General features: G+C 36.4%; 2 protein-coding genes across 2 annotated transcripts; one reads left to right on the forward strand and one right to left on the reverse strand.

Moving 5' to 3' along the window:
* Nucleotides 1-2,280: 2,280 nt before the first annotated feature.
* Nucleotides 2,281-4,051, reverse strand: LOC137749150 (probable cinnamyl alcohol dehydrogenase 1). Its single transcript, XM_068489264.1, has 6 exons — nucleotides 3,957-4,051; nucleotides 3,757-3,870; nucleotides 3,435-3,665; nucleotides 2,916-3,201; nucleotides 2,663-2,813; nucleotides 2,281-2,516 (listed from the first exon to the last, which is right to left on the reverse strand). The coding sequence occupies exons 1-6, from the start codon at nucleotides 4,049-4,051 to the stop codon at nucleotides 2,317-2,319; spliced, it is 1,077 nt and encodes a 358-aa protein (XP_068345365.1). The 3' UTR covers nucleotides 2,281-2,316.
* Nucleotides 4,052-4,899: 848 nt separating this feature from the next.
* LOC137708266 (uncharacterized) lies at nucleotides 4,900-13,280 on the forward strand. The gene is made up of 16 exons (XM_068447308.1): nucleotides 4,900-5,377; nucleotides 5,664-6,376; nucleotides 7,410-8,489; nucleotides 8,762-9,484; nucleotides 9,600-9,671; nucleotides 9,801-9,881; nucleotides 10,022-10,053; nucleotides 10,152-10,239; nucleotides 10,340-10,492; nucleotides 11,075-11,266; nucleotides 11,347-11,426; nucleotides 11,535-11,607; nucleotides 11,675-11,782; nucleotides 11,933-12,038; nucleotides 12,182-12,269; nucleotides 12,846-13,280. Exons 1-16 carry the CDS (start codon nucleotides 5,005-5,007, stop codon nucleotides 13,015-13,017), a joined length of 4,134 nt encoding a protein of 1,377 aa, XP_068303409.1. The 5' UTR covers nucleotides 4,900-5,004; the 3' UTR covers nucleotides 13,018-13,280.
* The last annotated feature ends 3,856 nt before the right edge of the window (nucleotides 13,281-17,136 follow it).

Genomic DNA, 17,136 nt, shown 5'->3' on the forward strand with positions numbered 1-17,136 from the left:
ACCCACAATTATTCTTCCACATCATCACTCCTTAGATTGTCAAATACCAAAATCCCCTTTTGATTTCGTTGCTGGCTGCATCTCAGTGGTTCGATCGACGCCAATTTGAGGTTAGAATGAGAGAAAGAGATGGAGGAGGTCGCTGGAAATAAGTGGGAGGGCGGCATATGGGGCAATAGGTTCTGACCTTTCCTCTATTTTTTTTTTTGGGTAATCTATTTTAGAACACACACACACACACACACACATACATATATTTTTTGGTTGATACAAATCTAGGTTTTTTGGTTGATCACAAATAATCTGGGTTTTTTGGGGTTTTGGGTTGGGGGGTTGCAGGGGAGGTGGGGTTCTGGGGTTTAGGTTGCCGGGGAGGGGTTGGTTGAGGGGGATGTTTTTGGGTTGCGGGTTTTTTGGGTGGGTGGGGCGTTTGGTTGCGGTGAGGGGAAGGAGGTTGAAGATGAATAGTAATGGTGGTGGGGCCCATTACATATGTTTTAAAAAATATTAGCATAAAAAGTTATTTATTATTTTTAATAATTTTTTTCTTATGTGGCATGTTAGTGACATCCACGTTAGCAAAAATGTAGCGGCATGTCATCACTTAATGGTTAAATTGACAGTTTGAATATATGAAATTATAATAAAATTAAAGTTTGTATGTGAAATTTTAATGTTTTAAAGATAATGTCTGAAGTTGCAATTGCATCCAAATCTAAATGGGCAAAATATAATTTACTCTAATTTTAGTAAGAACAAAAAATATATATTTTAAGAGTTGGTTCTGACTTTGTGAATAATAATGTATAAAATGAGCTTATCTAATATTATTTTTTCCTAAAAAATTGTCAGTAACTGCATATCACTGACAAGATTTGTTTCTTTCTGTTGCCTCTTGGATTACACAAGATTTCTTTCTTTTCTTGTTGCCTCTTTGATTGCATGTGCCTTAAATTTCAGAGAAGAACATGTAACTAAGATGTAAGTGTGATGTTATCTAAAAAACTATGTGATGTCAACTAGGGAAATTAAAAATACCTAGAGGCATGTGATTGGCCTAATATAATGTCATCGTAACATCTCAATTGCATGTAAATTTTTTACTTGAGTTAAGACTCAATAAATCAATGGACGAATTGAATGAATTGCAATCTGAGTACTTGCGTTCATGGTCATTTTACACAATCACAACACTTTTACATAAAAGTTTATCAAACATTCTTACACTACTTTTTTTGTTAAAAGTACCTTTACAAGTACATTTTATCAAACACTTAATTATTTAATTTTAAAACGGTTTATTTTATAAAAAACTAGTTTTTAATCCCTAAATAAGATGAAGTTTAGAAAAATGTCTTATACAAGATTAAAAATTGATTTTAGTCCCTAGACTCTATTTAATGTCAGCATATGTATTCAATGTCTTTTTTATTTATTTATAATTTTATGAATTTAAATTTTATGAAAATATTATAAATTTTAATTCTCATTATGGTAAGCATCTTATATAAGAAAATATTTTCGTAGAGATTTTTCGGTACACTTTTGTTTTTGCATATTTTCTTATCTGCCACTAATTCATTGTAATATATTTAGATACGAACATTTCGATACACTGGGTTAGTATAATATGTTTAGGTACGGACATTTCGGTACACTAGTTTAGTATGATATATTTAGATACTGACATTTCGCTACACTAGTTTAACATCATATAGTTAGGTACGGAATTTTCAGTACACTTATGTTTTTACGTATTTTCTTATGTATCACTAATTCACTACAATAAATTTAGGTACAGGCATTTCGGTACACTAATTTAGTAAAATATATTATGATACAGACGTTTAGGTACACTAATTAGAGAAAGTTAAATAAATTTAATGAATTAAAATGTATATAATAATAAATTTAATGTAATAACATTAAATAAGTTATCTATTAAATACAAAAACAAAAATATAATATGAATTTGAATTAAGTACACATTAAGAGATTAAAATCAATATTGAATCTTATACTAGATTTTTATTAAATTTTAATCTTCTTGAAGGATTAAAGTTCAAAAACCCTTTTATTCTAATATCACAACAGAAACAATTTTTTAAAAGCACCAAACTACCGAACTAGCCCTAACACACAAGGCAGGAGATGAATTCAAACACTTCCATTAAAAGTAAGACAACCACACCCAACCAAAAAAAAAAAAAAAAAAAAAAAAAAACCACAACCCTATTAGATAAATTCTCTGCAAATCTTTTGCATATATATATGCCTTCTCATCGATTCTTTGGTAGAAATCTGAGTTTTCCTCGTTCAATATTTCAGGGAGTTCTCAATATCCACCACAAACCGGTACTTCACATCCTTCTTTATAAGCCTCTCAATTGCTTCATTCACATACTGAATCGGAACTATTTCTATGTTGGGATATATTTTCTGAGCAGCACAGAAGTCTAGCATTTCTTGCATCACTTTCGTACCACCCGCCACGCTACCAGATATCGATTTCATACCTGTGAAAAAAAAAAAAAAATTTAACGATCAATGCATCTTGTTCAGCTAATCAGTAAACCACCGCATTGTTTAATGTAGCATAAAATCACTAATTTTCTAAATTTTAAAAGCACCAAAACTTTGAGCAATGAAAATGTTGCAGTACCCAGAATTAGGCTCATAGGACTCAGTTTAACTTCATTTGGTGCCCCAACCATGACAAGAACGCCGGCAGTCTTCAGAAGCGACATGTACATATCAAATGAGTGATCAGCAGATACCGTATCGATGATGAAGTCGAGGGATTTAGCCATGGCCTGCATAAAATGAAGGTTAATACAATCATTACATACAAATATATAACAACTCATAACATAGTGCAAATAATGACCAAATTTGGAAGGCTTGTGCATTTCTACCTTCATCTGTTCTTGGTCGGATGAGACCACGAAATTGTCTGCACCAAGCAGAGTTAGAGACTCCTCTTTCTTTGATGCGCTTGTGCTGAAAACTGTTACATTCAGTCCGAAAGCCTTACCAAATTTCACGGCTAAGTGACCAAGACCGCCGAGGCCAATCACGCCTAGTGATTTACCGGGTTGGTTCATCTTATGGCGTATCATTGGAGAATAGACAGTAATGCCGGCGCAAAGAAGAGGTGCTGCTGAAGCCAATGGATAGGATTCTGCTATCCTGAAGCAGTACCTGTATAAATTCAAATACATAACCAACAATGTCATTGATTTCTCAGGGAATTGAAAAACTTGCCTTATAATTCCTTGAGCATTAGGCAATTAGGTTATATGATGCTGACATAACATGAAATATCAACAACCCCGTTAATGCTTATTTTAACACGTTGATTAGTAACGCTACGTGGCAATGCGACTGTTATCAAACTAAAAGATTTCTGATGAGGGGACACAAACGACACCAACCTTTGGCGGACAACAATGTAAGTGGAAAATCCACCTTTCGTCATGGTACCATCGACGTCAAGACGATTGTAAGTGTAAACAACTCCTTTTTCACAGTAAACTTCAAGACCGTCATTACAGTAATCACAATTTCTGCATGAATTAATATAAGTTCCCACTCCAACATGATCACCAACTTTGAATCCGCGAACATTTGAACCGACCTCTTGCACAATGCCGGCGATCTCATGTCTGTAATTTGTACATTAAGCAGTAGTTAACTAAGAATTAATCATATGATAAAAATAAAATCATGAGTTAATGGATGCACATATATACGTACCCAGGCACTAAAGGATAGGTGGCATCTCCATGTTTGTTCCTTGTCCAAACCACTTCAGCATAGCAAACTCCACAGTGTGTGATCTTTATGGAAACATCGTCACTCCCAACAGCCCTGCAGATTCATTAACAAACTCATTGTTAATTAAGCAGTACGTTTAGCATGCAAATTATTAATTAATTAATTGAAATCGAGCGTACCGGCGGGCAAATTTGTAAGGGGAAAGAACCCCAGACTCATCTCTTGCAGCCCATCCCAGGCAATCCTCCCCCTTATTTGCATTTTCTGAGTTCATGTTGCTTGCATATATATATGTAAGAGATCGAACGAGATCGACAAGTAGTTGTGGGTTTGTTGATATATAGTAAAACGAGACCTATTTATATACTTGCGATAGGGTATAAGGAGGATGTAACGATGACGCAAGGGCATGCGCATATATCACTTCATCATAACTATTTGAGAAAGAAATTAACAAGGAAAAAGGTGGTCACGACTCTTATCTCTTATGTTCATGGAAGTGGACCTATTTTTAAACCGTATTAACTAATTAAAATAATGTTTATGGAATATTGGATCCTAATTAAGTGTCCTAATTGACTATGTTTGAGGATTAATGTCCTTGGCCGACTCTATATACAGTAACTTAAAGGTGGAGAGAGAAAATTGAGCTGAGAATCCTATGATTGGCGGATGTATTGAACCTCGACCGAAAAAGCCTCTGACCCAACCGAAGATCGAGTAGGAGAGAGGAGATGATGGCCTTCTCTCAGTGTGTGGTTTCACTGCAAAAAGTAACTAAGTAGCTCGAACATTTTCTTTTTCTTCTTAAATTGGTATGACATAACCTGAAAAAAAAACTTACTAAAAATACCACTAAAGCATAATAATATGACGTCTATAGTGGAGTTTAGAGAATGAAATAGGCATTGTAATATTAATTGTTAATAACTTAGAGATAATAACCATACTTTGATACAAATTGTTAGCATCACGAATGAGTGCCCTAAATCAGCACATAAACTAAAATTTAAATTCAGACAGGAACGAATCAAACGAAACGACTAGTCGTAAATGATGAGACATTTTTAAACCATCAAAATAATTTCCCTCCACACACACACACACACTCTCTCTCTGTCCCGCTGCGCAGTCCCACAATGACTGACACACAGCGCACTGCTCCGTCCTAATTCAAACTGCAAACCCTAATCTCCCCAATTCCCTTCTCCGATTCTTCCATTTCCAATGTCCTCCAACGGCCCCGATGAGCCCTGCAACTCCGAGACCGAACCGGAAACAATAGCCCTAAGAATCAAGCAGAAGCGCTCCCGCCGCGTGAGCTTCGCCGACACCGAGATCACCTCCGTCCACATATTCAACCGCGACGAGGAGTACGACACACCTCCCGACCCCAAGCCCCGACCCAGCTCTCAAAACGACGTCGCACAGGCCGAGAATCCGGTGATAGGGTTTTTTAGGGACTTGGGCGGTGACAGCGACGATTTTAGGGATTCCGAGGACGATGACCAAAACGACGACGGGAGGAAGTCGTTTTTCAGGCCAAATGGATCGCCCTCTCCTGGGAGTAGTGTTCCGGGCTCTGCTACCTCCAACGACGGTAAGCTATAAATTTTATCTTATTTTTTTATTAATTAGTAATTAATACACAATTAGGAAAGTAAAGGAAGATTCTTTAGAGGATGTTAGCACTTAATGGCTTATGTAATTGGTGCTTTATATTACCAGCTTACGTTATAATCGACTTTAAATTACTTGTATAGGCTGCAGATAATTGAATTTTTAACTACATAGATTCTTGTTTGTCTAGGTAGTAATTCCACTGAGTAAAATATTCAAGTGTCTTGGTCGAAAATTATAGTGTTTTTTATGATTTATTTTTGCAGAAGACAATTTCTTTGGCCCTGTATCGGCCAATTTCATTAGACCAGGACGGTTATCTGATTCCGCGGCCTCAGATGACATTCATGAAGCTACATTGGATACTACAGCATTTTCAATGCATTACCGCAGTCTTGCAAGGTCAGACTCCGGAGGAGATCTCAAGACCCCAACGGCAGTGCGCCTTGCCTTTGAAGAGAGGACGCCAATCCATAATACCAGTGTTACTGATTCTGGAAGTCTCATGTCTCTAACAAAACCGAAGATGCTTACTCCTCAGTCTTCGGTCCCTGCTGATAAGGTTAGAAGTGGCGAAGATTCGAATGACATGAGTATTATAGAAGAAAACCCACATAAGTACGAATATGGAAGACTATCTCCCTCATTAGATGCACTTTTGGCAGCAGGCAGCAAGGATCTGCATGCTGACTCTGTTGCTGTCCCTGCCAGTTCAATGTCACCAAAGGGGGATGAGGTATCTGCATCAGATGAAAATGAGATTGGCCACATGAGAAATCGTAGAACTACTGAAATGGGCAATTTTGGCACTAATGACACGCCTAATGAGGCAGAATCAGTTTCTCGTATCAAGTTGAGTGAGGCAAATGGTGGTTCTTTTCATCAAACTGCTTATGATGCCTCATCTAACAGAGGTCGTAATCCAGCTGCTGGTGACTTCGTTGATGGCCAAATCCAGACTCTGAATCAATTAAACAATGTAAGGATCTCTTTTGCAATCAGGATTTGATAGACCCATTAGCAGTTTGGTTTGATCTCATCCATTTGGTATTTTAAATTAGTAGATTTGATGATGCATGTCTTAGACTCTTTGTTGTTGTTGTGAGGATTGTGGTTGTGGTGTTGTTAGAAGGGTGAAATTTCATGCACTTGAACCAAAAAGGTCCTGCCAGTGCATATGATTTTATGTACTTCGAAAACAAGTTTTAAAAATGGTTCAAACAGAGAGTGCCAGTAGCTGATTTGGAAATTTGGAGTGTAGCCATCTTATAGCTTTTGTTGATTGATAAAATGGATTGTGACTGTTTTGTGGGCGTGGGAAATAAATACTGGACTTTTCTATGGTTGGGTTTTGTTCAAAATAATGTGTGAGAAACCCCCTGTTTACCCAAAAAAAAAAAAAAATTGTGTGTGAGAATGAAGGTAATGTAGTAGCTTTTTATGTGAGATTAAGTTGTTGGAGGTTGATGAAATTTGGCTGTTCAAACATGAAGGGTTTCAGTAGAAAAATTTGGGAGTTGGATATTTGGATTGGACAACAGAAGCTGATAGTTTAATTTTCAGCTGGAGTAAATGGCCTCAGTTGCCAAAGATTTTGTCTAGTAGTCTAGTTGCTGTGATGGATGATGATTTATCATATTAAAGTACATTTTTAATTTTGATTGTCATCATGTTATTATTGTAGTTGCATGTCCATAATCAACTTGTTCTATACTGAAATACACATTTTACCATTATTCCATTCGATCTACACCAAAAAGAAACTAAATATCTGTTGTTATCTTATTAATAGCATCATCTTAGAGTTATCATGCTTGACAATTCAGGACTGGTACTATTCCTGTTGACTTTAGCTTGCATAACTGATGCATTATTAGTGCTTGCATTCTAGTTAACTATTCGTTCTATTATATTATATGTTTACATTACCAGTGAAGAAAACGGGAAGTGTTAAAAAATTAGATAAATGTGAGTTTTTGTATTGGTGAACTGATGCACAGGTTTGTTTGCAGGTGAATAAGGAATTTACTGAAGTTGGATCTCCAAGGGATATGAAAAAATTGGAGTTAACTGCTGTTAATGGCAAAGTCCTACCAGAATTCAATAGTGAAGCACTTCAGTTTAATGTGTTTGTCCAGCATGAACCTGCTTATCAACATTCAAGTCAAGGCATGGTTCAAGAATATTCTCTTAAGGAGAAAACATATAATAGAGATCAACATTTGGACCAACAATATAGATCACCGATGGAGGGGTCCATATTATTGTTATCTGCTAGACATCAGCAATCGGTTTGGAATACTCCTAATTTGGCAAGACACTCAAGGATAGTGACTCCATCCTCGAAACAACCAGGTTCCTTTTTAAGTGCGGAACACACAAAACATAATGAGTGGGTTTCATCAATTCAGAAAAGTATTTCTAGATTCACACTTCCTGAGCCTTCTCCTTGTGCTTCTAGTCTCAAAGATGGAATTGAAAAATTAAAATGTAGATTATCAAGTTACTCATCTGTGAATTCTCCCATAAAGAATGTTACGGCTGACATTAGCAAAGATCTCCAATGCAAATTTTCTAATTCTCCTACTGCTTGTTTAGAGAAGCTAACAGCTATGCCTGATCTCAACAGTGGACAGAAAAGCTTATGTAACACGAATAGAAATGGGAATGAGAACCCAATAAACATCAGTATGTTGAGTCAGGTTAACGAGACCACAGACCTTGATAAAGATGAAGAGCCTCAGCATAGCATGGTTACAGACACTCCTTTGAAGGATACATTTGGCACACCAAGAAAAGCAGTGGCTTCACCCTCTCAGCTGTCATTATCAGGAAGCAAAATGACACAGCACCTCTTGATGTTAGAAATTCCCACTGAAGGATTATTGGTTTCTGCTGGTACTGCTCCCATATTGGCAGGTGAACGAGAAGATAATCCTCCCCATCTGCAAATTGAATCTGAAAAGAACTTCCAATCACCTTCAAGAGGTGCAGTCATTCTAAACTACCCAGATAAAAGCATTCCAGGTGGAGCAGAACCAGTGCATTCTAAACCATATGTCTGCAGCAGCACGACTGAACAATACCTTCAGGTCTGTATATGTGCTAAATTTTAAAGGGACATGGACACGGGGCCTATGTTTTATACCACACAGATTTGTTTGGCTTTGCATTCCATGCTCATTCTATACACAGTAGGCTGGGTGTTGGGCTAATATTTACTCAAATTTGAAAACAGCTTTATATAGTTTCCCATGCTTTAGTTGGCTGCTGTTAAATACTAGGCTGTTCTATTTAGAGATATCATTACTTGTTCTGTGTTGCTTAGGGGTTTGACATTTTGTTCGGCAAATGGTCAATGCAGAGCCCTTCCAGTAAAGAGTCAGCTGAGAACCCCTCCACGAAAGGGCGAACTCAGGGTCCACCCCGGGAGAATCCAACCCTGAATTCTACTAGGAGAAAGGTAACTCAGAGTCCCCTCAAGAAAGTGCCAAGTCAGAGTCCCCACAGGAAAGAATCAACTCCGAGTCCTCCCTCAAAAGAACTTACTCTGAGTCCTGGAAGAGAACCAATTCGAAGTCCCTTTGTGAAAGAGCTAACTCGAAGTCCTATCGTGAGAGACCCAATTCAAAGTCCTATTGTGAGAGAGCCAATTCGTAGTCCCTTCATAAAAGATATGAATTGGAGTCCCTCAAGAAAAGAGTCAACAGATAGCCCCTCCAGGCTGGATTCATCTTATGCAGCTGACACTGAGAATATGCAACCCTTTGCTGGGAAAGACCTAGTATCTCACAAGTCCAATTCAAATAGTCATCCTAGTAGTGATGACTGTTATCAGGGAGTGTATAATTCACATAGTCCATTTCCAGGGCAAGATTCAGAAAAATCTGTTGGACGGAAACGACGAAACCTAGGAATAATTTCTGAGGATGGATACTGTACAGATATGATCCCCAGAATCCAGAAAAGCCCGAAAGTTCCCAGAAGTGAGAACTGCAATCCAGAGTTCGTGCTGCATCAGTCAAATAAAGGTTACGATGGCAGAGTGAAGTGTGGGGGCGATACAATATGGAAGTGCTGGACTGATGTGTGTGTACTATTTCCTGTTTTGTGATAATCTACTTGAATAGCCAGGTTCTCTGGCAGATATGATAAGTATTTTATTTTCATACCTTTTCTTACTTCAGTTTTCCCTCTTGCAGATTTTAGTAAAATTCTCAGGAGATACGGAACAACTGCTTTCTCCATTGGCAAGAAAACTAAATTTAAGAGCGGTATATTCCTTTTTTTAATTACTTCCTCCCAAGTAAAATCTAATCTGGGTGATAGAATTAACCATCTTATGGTTAGGCTTGTTATCTGTATCTGTTGGTTGACATTGCTGTTTTATCATGATCATGTAGATCGGTGTGCTGGATGATATGCTGGTCCACCTATTGAAGGCTAAAAAATATGGGACATTGTGTTCTGAGGTCCAGTCTCAGGTTTGCTGAATTAAATGGTCAATCAGGGTCTGTTATGGACATGTTTACATATTATAGTCGGACCAGATAGCATTCTTTAAATCTAATAGAACTTCTACACTTTCAATTTTTATGCTAATAATGGTATTTACTGTGTACAGAAGTTTGACTGCATCAATGTTGGGCATAAAAGGTGGTGTCTTTCATCATGCCTTTTTTTTTTTTTCTTTGAATTCTTACCTGTCCAGGAATGTGGGTTAGCTTAATAAGCATTGACATTAACCTTTGCAGAGTAGCTGAAGCAAGATTGCTGCTTTATAAAATAGTGTATGAAAGGGCAAAATTGCAGTTAATGCAAGTGAAGCGCGATAAATTACAGGTTTGCATTTTTTTTTAATATTAATTAAGGTTGGCTCTCTTATGTTTTTCATTTCTAGATATGCATACAGTTTGTCACCTGGACTTATACTTGCCTGCAGAGTAGAGTACAGCTCTTACGCTCTGCAATTCAGAAGTCTCAGATGCTGAAATTGAATTACATTCGTTGTCAGTCTGAACCTAGTGAATGGCAGACTCATGTTGATGATAGTCATCATCAGTCCTCTCTAGTTAATTCTGAGGGTGAACAAGAGGTAATCATCAACTCTAAGATTGGGGATCTATTTACCATTTTCTTTGTCCCTGTAATTGTAGCTTCAGTAATTGTTCTTGGCAATTTATCTGTCCGGTGTTTCTCTAATTTTTAACAGAAGGATTTTAAACACTTACGAAAACTGTTGCATAGATTATAAACCAGAGAAACCTTTTGTAACTACAAAGCAAGGTGAATGATTTTTTTTGTTTTTTTTATTTTAAAAAAGCCATTACATGAGAATGTATATTTGCAATTGAAATGCGATTTTATTAATTTCTAGGCAGACCCTACTTTATTGGGAATATATTAATCAGAGTTAAGTACTATTCTTTAAAGTTTTCCTGTGAACCAAATTCCAAGAAAGATGCAGTAAATAAAATTATTGGTAGAATTTGAATACAGGTGACAGGTTTCTGCTATAAAAAATTAAATAAGATGAATACAGCATAAGAAAACCGTTCTTCTTCCTTTGTCTTTCTCAAACAACCAGTTCAGCTTATAGATATTACAAAAAATAATTATGTGAAGATAATGAAGTTTCAGGTCATGAGTTTTGTTTATATAAACCTTTTATTGTCAGGCTTCCGATGATAATGTAAGCACAATGAGGCAGGAGCTTAAAGCTTTAGACAGAGATGTAAAAAAGTTAAGCAATTTCTTTCACATCCACTGCAAGTTGAAAGGAGAACCAAGTTGCGCCGATGCTATTTCATTAGTTCAACATCAACTGAAGACAAGAGCATGTTGCAGGATTATATGTCATGATTTACAGGTATTTTTTACATGATATGACTTTTTTCAGACACGAAATAAATGACTTATTTTTCTAAGAGACACCTGTGATTTCAACAGCTATGGAATATTGATCATTTTGTGATTAAGAATGGCCATTACAACATTCTTCTCAGCTATCATGGTTACGTCTTGCAAAGGTTTTTTCTCTCTCTCTTTGGATGTTCTTTTGGCTAAGTCATGGACATTTTCTTTCTTGTTACAAAATTCAAGTATGACATGTGATTTCATGTTGATGATATATACAGGTTTATGGGTACTGTGGGCCCAACATCAAACATAGCCATCTCACACAATATGAATGATATAAAAATCACAAAGGTACTGAGGTCATTAGGTTGTTTATTTTACTATTCTTTTTCTAAATGGTTATTTTTTTGGACATCAGGAATTCCCAAACATGGATGTTCAAGTTGCATTTGGTTTTGTGCTAAATGCTGAGGTCATCAAAAAAAGTTCTGAGTTGAGATGTTTGCCTTTGGCACAAGAAACACAAGTATGTTACTATTTAAGTGAATGGCATATTACGTGCATTAGTATAGTAATTGTGATACTGGGTTTCAATTCCCATAGGGTCAAAGTGGATAATATGTTTCTAACTCCACATTCTATACTGCTTTTTCACTTTGGTCTATATATAATGCAGGTAACCCGTTCACTGCTAAGAAATCTGCTAGACGTGGTTGAGGAAGTGCACCTGGCTCGGTTTGAGATTGTAAATTTGATTCAAACAAATTTTCAAACTCCATCTGGTAACAAAATCTACTCCTCTAAATGTGATAACCAATTTGTTTATCTGAACTTTCACCATCATTCACTGAATAAATTTTTGGCTCACCTTCACATATAAAGTTATTTTTGTACTAAATTGTTGGTTATATGTTCTTGTTTATAGCTGAGCAGCTTGATCTGAAGCTTTGTTTCCTTAACTTTAAGAGTGGTAGACAAGTGGCACTGACTCTCGACGTGACCTGTTTGAAAAGGTACAATCCTATCCAATTTCCTTGACTATCTCGTTGCTTATTTAATTTGGAAATTTATACCATATTAATTGGCTTTATATAGTTGAACGAGTCACATATAATCAGTATTAAAGTATTCTGTCACTGCTGTAAATTCCTGTTGCAGTTTTAGGTTTTGTGCCCATTTATCCGTTCTTTGTACCCGTATACATTTAATCACGTTACTTGGCCCAACAAATACATTCAGATTCCTAAACAATACTACACTCTTCTGTTTTTATTTAGGTTCTTACGTGATGACTCGTGGGTATCATGATCATCATGTGTGGTTTAACAATGCAATAATAATAATAATGCACTTCAAAACTGCCCTCCTTGTCTTTACCACCTTAAAGCTCTCCGAAATGCTATATGGACTACTTGTGATTATATGCAAATGTTCGTTGTTCGTCTGTCAGTATCCTCTATGCCTTTCATACCTCAATGTGCTTTATACGCACATATACCTTAGTGCTTTTGAATAAATAGTGACTTGTTTGTTGCACATATACCTAGTGCTTTGAATAAATAGTGACTTGTTTGTTGGTTTCTGGACAGTGGGATTTATCCCTCGGAGATCCTTCCACATCAGATACAGGCTTCCGAATCTGCAGTAGAAAAGCCGCTGCCTGAGTCACTTTTAGCTGAAATACGAGCTGCAGCTGAGTGTCTTGATTCTGGATATACGAGAATAATGAGGCTCTGCAAGTGTATCTCCAACGTGGTGTAACTTCACGCACAGAGTATTTCCAAGGGAGGTCAAACGCGTTGGAATTTACCTTAGGTCACCCTAGTTGCATATTTAGCTAAAGATAGTTCGATAACTCGGGTTTTTCACCCCAATCCTGTAGGGCAGACTCTTGTAATCGAGTTCTATCGCTCGAACCGTGCAGGGTCGCTAACATATTGAACTTGGCGAGGCTGAGCACACATTCTTATCTTTTGTTGTAAGTTCCAACATTTACGATCAGCAATGTCTTCGTATTTTTGCTATTGACGACCAAAAGAAAGAACAAATTGTTAGTAGGGTTTTGGAAGGGGACAATTTTATTTATTTATTTTTCAGACCAAAAGAAAAGTGGAAAAGGAATATTTTGTTGCTGCAATGTCGACTAGTACTTAGATCTAACAGGGAACATGATAGAAGTCTAGGGTCGAAGGGGTAGAGGAAGATCTATGAAAATTTTGGAAGAGACTTTAAGAAAAGACTTAGAGTACTTGGATCTAACGGATGATATGACACAGAATCAAGCATAATGAAATTTTAGGATTCATATAGTCGATCCTAGTTAATTAAAAAAAGGTGTTTTTGTTGTTGTAGCAACGTCGACTAGATATTTTCTGAAAAATTGGAATCTCCAATTTAAATGGACAGGTGGATCTGTCTTTGTGGCCTACCAAAATCTATTTTTGGCTTGTAGGGTAGAAGATATTTGTCCCAATAAAATAAAAAAGTGCAAGATATTTTCTTGATCTTTTTAATCCTGGAAAAAATCTGAGTCGAATGGTCAATTGGCACCCAACCTGTTTCATACGGGTAGTAGCCTCGGTGGACTTTTATCCATATTTGTTACGAAATATACTTTCTGGTTTTCTAAAATTGTATCTGGGCGTAGATTTTTAAGGGACAAGTTGAGATTTTCACTTGGGCAAAATGGTAATGTGCAAGAGTTTGTCCAATGGAGAACTCATGAGTCATAACTGATTGACGTGCCCTACGCTGAGTTTGAGGGTTGCTACTGATAATTGTCTTTCAACACTCATTAACGGTTTTGATAGTCATTCGCCCGAGCAAAATAGTAATAGGCAAGAGTTTGTCCAATGAATAACTCAGCTGTTGGCGTGCCCTGTGTTGAGTTTGAGAAACGCCATTGATAATTGTTTTTAAACATGTATTAACGGTTGACAGTCACTCACACGCGTGAGCACGCTTGAGTTTGAAAAAATGCTACATAATTTACCTTTACAACCACAAACAGTTGATAGTCACTAATGCGTAATGAATTTTCTCACCTCCAGTTTGAAAATGATTATGACAATCTAACGCTCTTGACGTTGATGGATTTGTGGGTCCCACAAGCACATGCTAATTGTCCCTACACACGAGTTTGCCTTACTATTGTTCATGTGTGACTTCTATATATATCTTCTTTTTTTATTTTTTTTTATTTTTAGTACAACGATATATATTTACATTAAGGAAGGAGAGGAATTCGGTTAAGCCACACAATAGACAACCTAATTTGGTATCAAATTCACCATCCCTCGTTAACTTAAACATGCTGAAAGAGATATTAATAGATTGATACGCATTTGATAGCATAACATTATAAAAACAATCCTCTAAATCTGAAGTTTGATTTTTGTGTGAAAGATTAGCTTATATTTAATAATTAATATATTATAAATTAAGGATGTTCTGGTTTATAGATTTAGGTCAACTTCTTAATTTTCTTCCTTTTTTGGTGGCTTAAATGATATGCTAATTGCTAATTGCCAATTGCTAATATAATACACGTTAATGGTCTCTTTTAGCCTTTATCAATGTCATGGGGAGTTGCTGCCACTGGTAAGTCTGGAAGACTAGTAGTAGTAGTCCAGCAGATATTCCAGTCCAGGGAGGACCAGCAGATGGTCCAGCCCAGGGAGGACCGAGAGGATAGGATATTATGTAGGCACCGTAGCATGATGTGAGAGAGACAAATTGTTCACAAGAAGGTTAGTTTGGTAAATACACACAAAAATTTGACAGATGGCCAAAAGGGTAGCACTTTTTGTGAGAGTGGGGTTTGTGAGTTGGGACGGATTCTTCTTCTGAGAATCGGGAAGATCCATGATCATGTTTCATCGTATATTATAAGGTCATAAATAATTTGAAGTTTAAAATTTAAAATCAAATGTAAATAGTATCTAACGAAAACTGATTGTACAATGTAAGATGAACAGTTACGATCACAGAATTCTTCGAATCCCCAAGAAAATGATTTGGCGAGGATCATTTTCCTATAAGTTGAATCTCACATGTCTTTTCTTTGGCCTGCCTTATCTCTTATTACAATTAGCTGAGCACTAATCACAATACATAATACACTGTTTACCTTAATACATTTGATTAAGCTCATCTAATATACTTAGCTTCCTATCACCTCCCACTTTTTCTTGTTGCTTCCAACTTCTTTGGGGTTTTGGCCATTTGTAAGAATTTTGTATGATAAACAAGTGAGTTGATAGATGGATAACTACCCTAGCTTTTAGGACGTAAAATTACTTGCATTTGGTTGTATATTCATTTGTCTTTATTACTCTTGTTACACAACGAGTCACGTAGCTTTGCCAGGAGAAAATAGAGATAAATGAATATGGCAAGTCTAGGGCTTGTTTCCTTTTGATATACCACAAAAAAATGATAGTTAATCTTAACTTTGGATAACAACTTACATGCGACACGTTAACTTTTTCCTTTGTATTTGATTGTCTTGTTCCATGATGCATCATGTGTTGGCCTGAGATGGTTGAATGACCAAAACACAAAACCTTGTGAGTAACGGCTGACCTGAGGCTCTAGCAGCCATTGAAGCCGATGTGAAGAGTTTGAAGTATGCGGAAGCAACTTTGAACGCCTATAGTCTTCTACAAATCATAAGAAGTCTATATGTTGTGTTGTAGGGTTTGCATGGACTGCTAGGATTATATAGCTGTTAGGTTATGACTTCTGTCTATTCAAACCCCTCCACACCCCCATGTAATATGATATCAGTTTTGGTGAATAATATCAAGACGTTAATGACAGTAACTTGCTCTTTAAGACAAAACTATCGACAAGCTAATTATAAGTGATTTCATGTAATCATGATATTAGACTCCAATTACATTCCTATTGATTTCTAGGATCATTTTAAGGTTAATTTATGTTGGAATTCAAATCCAACGTTAATGTTAGAATTCAAATCCAACATCATGTAGTAACGTGAGGAGAGTACAAACACAAATGAATATACACATCGTTGAGTGTAAATTGTTTTCCTGATTAGATTAACTCAATGCTATATTAGATATACAAAATTGTCATTTAAAACCACGAAGACAAGTGAATATACACCTAAATTTCTTTCCTAATTAACTCCAATGCTATAAATGGCATAGAATCTGTCATTTTTAGAAAGGTAAGAAAAGGTATATTCACACACCAACCTCAATAAATTATGGTTATCCTATTCAATCGTGTAGAGTATAAGGTGAGGTGCATGCACCATAGTTATGATAGGACTTAGGTGTGAAAAGTGCAAATATAGGCTGTAGTGGGATCATATATTATGTCATGGAGTTATGACTCATTAGAGCACGATTATCATTATTGGCCTATTATTGTTGAATGTCAAATTAATAATTGTATATGGAGACTTTGCCTTCACTTTTTGGGGTGTCTTTGTGTTGTTGATATCAAGTTGCCTCATCAACACTCATATGAAGGTTTCTAGAGCTTTAAGGATTGGATATAGGGGATGTAGTAGCAAATTAAGAGAGTGCAAAAGAAAAATACCCTAAGATTGGATTGGATGGCCGTCTAAGACATCAAAATCAAACGAAAACTCAAATCAAATATCGAAACGGATGTGAATTAGTCAGTGGACGAAGATGATGTGTCCGTCTTTTTTCATAGGAATTCAGATATCCTACCTTGTTAATAAGAATATTATTTTGTCATCAGTCGAAAAAAGGAGACATGTGTAAGTTAAGTCGGTTGTCTAATCCATTGTGTTTATCCACTTAGATCTGAAGTCAAATCTCTGTTCATACAAACTAGATTAGAGTTTTTTTTTTGTCAAGTGTAAGAATTTTATTTAAATTA

This window comes from Pyrus communis, chromosome 11 (assembly GCF_963583255.1).
Source record: "Pyrus communis chromosome 11, drPyrComm1.1, whole genome shotgun sequence".
In the NCBI taxonomy this organism is placed as follows: Eukaryota; Viridiplantae; Streptophyta; class Magnoliopsida; order Rosales; family Rosaceae; genus Pyrus; species Pyrus communis.

Excerpts from the sequence above, each read along its gene's own strand:
- LOC137749150 (XM_068489264.1), bottom strand. The coding sequence starts at position 4,051 with ATGAACTCAGAAAATGCAAATAAGGGGGAGGATTGCCTGGGATGGGCT. Across the intron at positions 3,666-3,756 it reads ACCTATCCTTTAGTGCCTGG|ACATGAGATCGCCGGCATTG; the intron begins GTACGTATATAT and ends TACAAATTACAG. Across the intron at positions 3,202-3,434 it reads TACATTGTTGTCCGCCAAAG|GTACTGCTTCAGGATAGCAG; the intron begins GTTGGTGTCGTT and ends GAATTTATACAG.
- LOC137708266 (XM_068447308.1), top strand. The coding sequence starts at position 5,005 with ATGTCCTCCAACGGCCCCGATGAGCCCTGCAACTCCGAGACCGAACCG. Across the intron at positions 5,378-5,663 it reads CTCTGCTACCTCCAACGACG|AAGACAATTTCTTTGGCCCT; the intron begins GTAAGCTATAAA and ends TTATTTTTGCAG. Across the intron at positions 12,270-12,845 it reads GACGTGACCTGTTTGAAAAG|TGGGATTTATCCCTCGGAGA; the intron begins GTACAATCCTAT and ends GTTTCTGGACAG.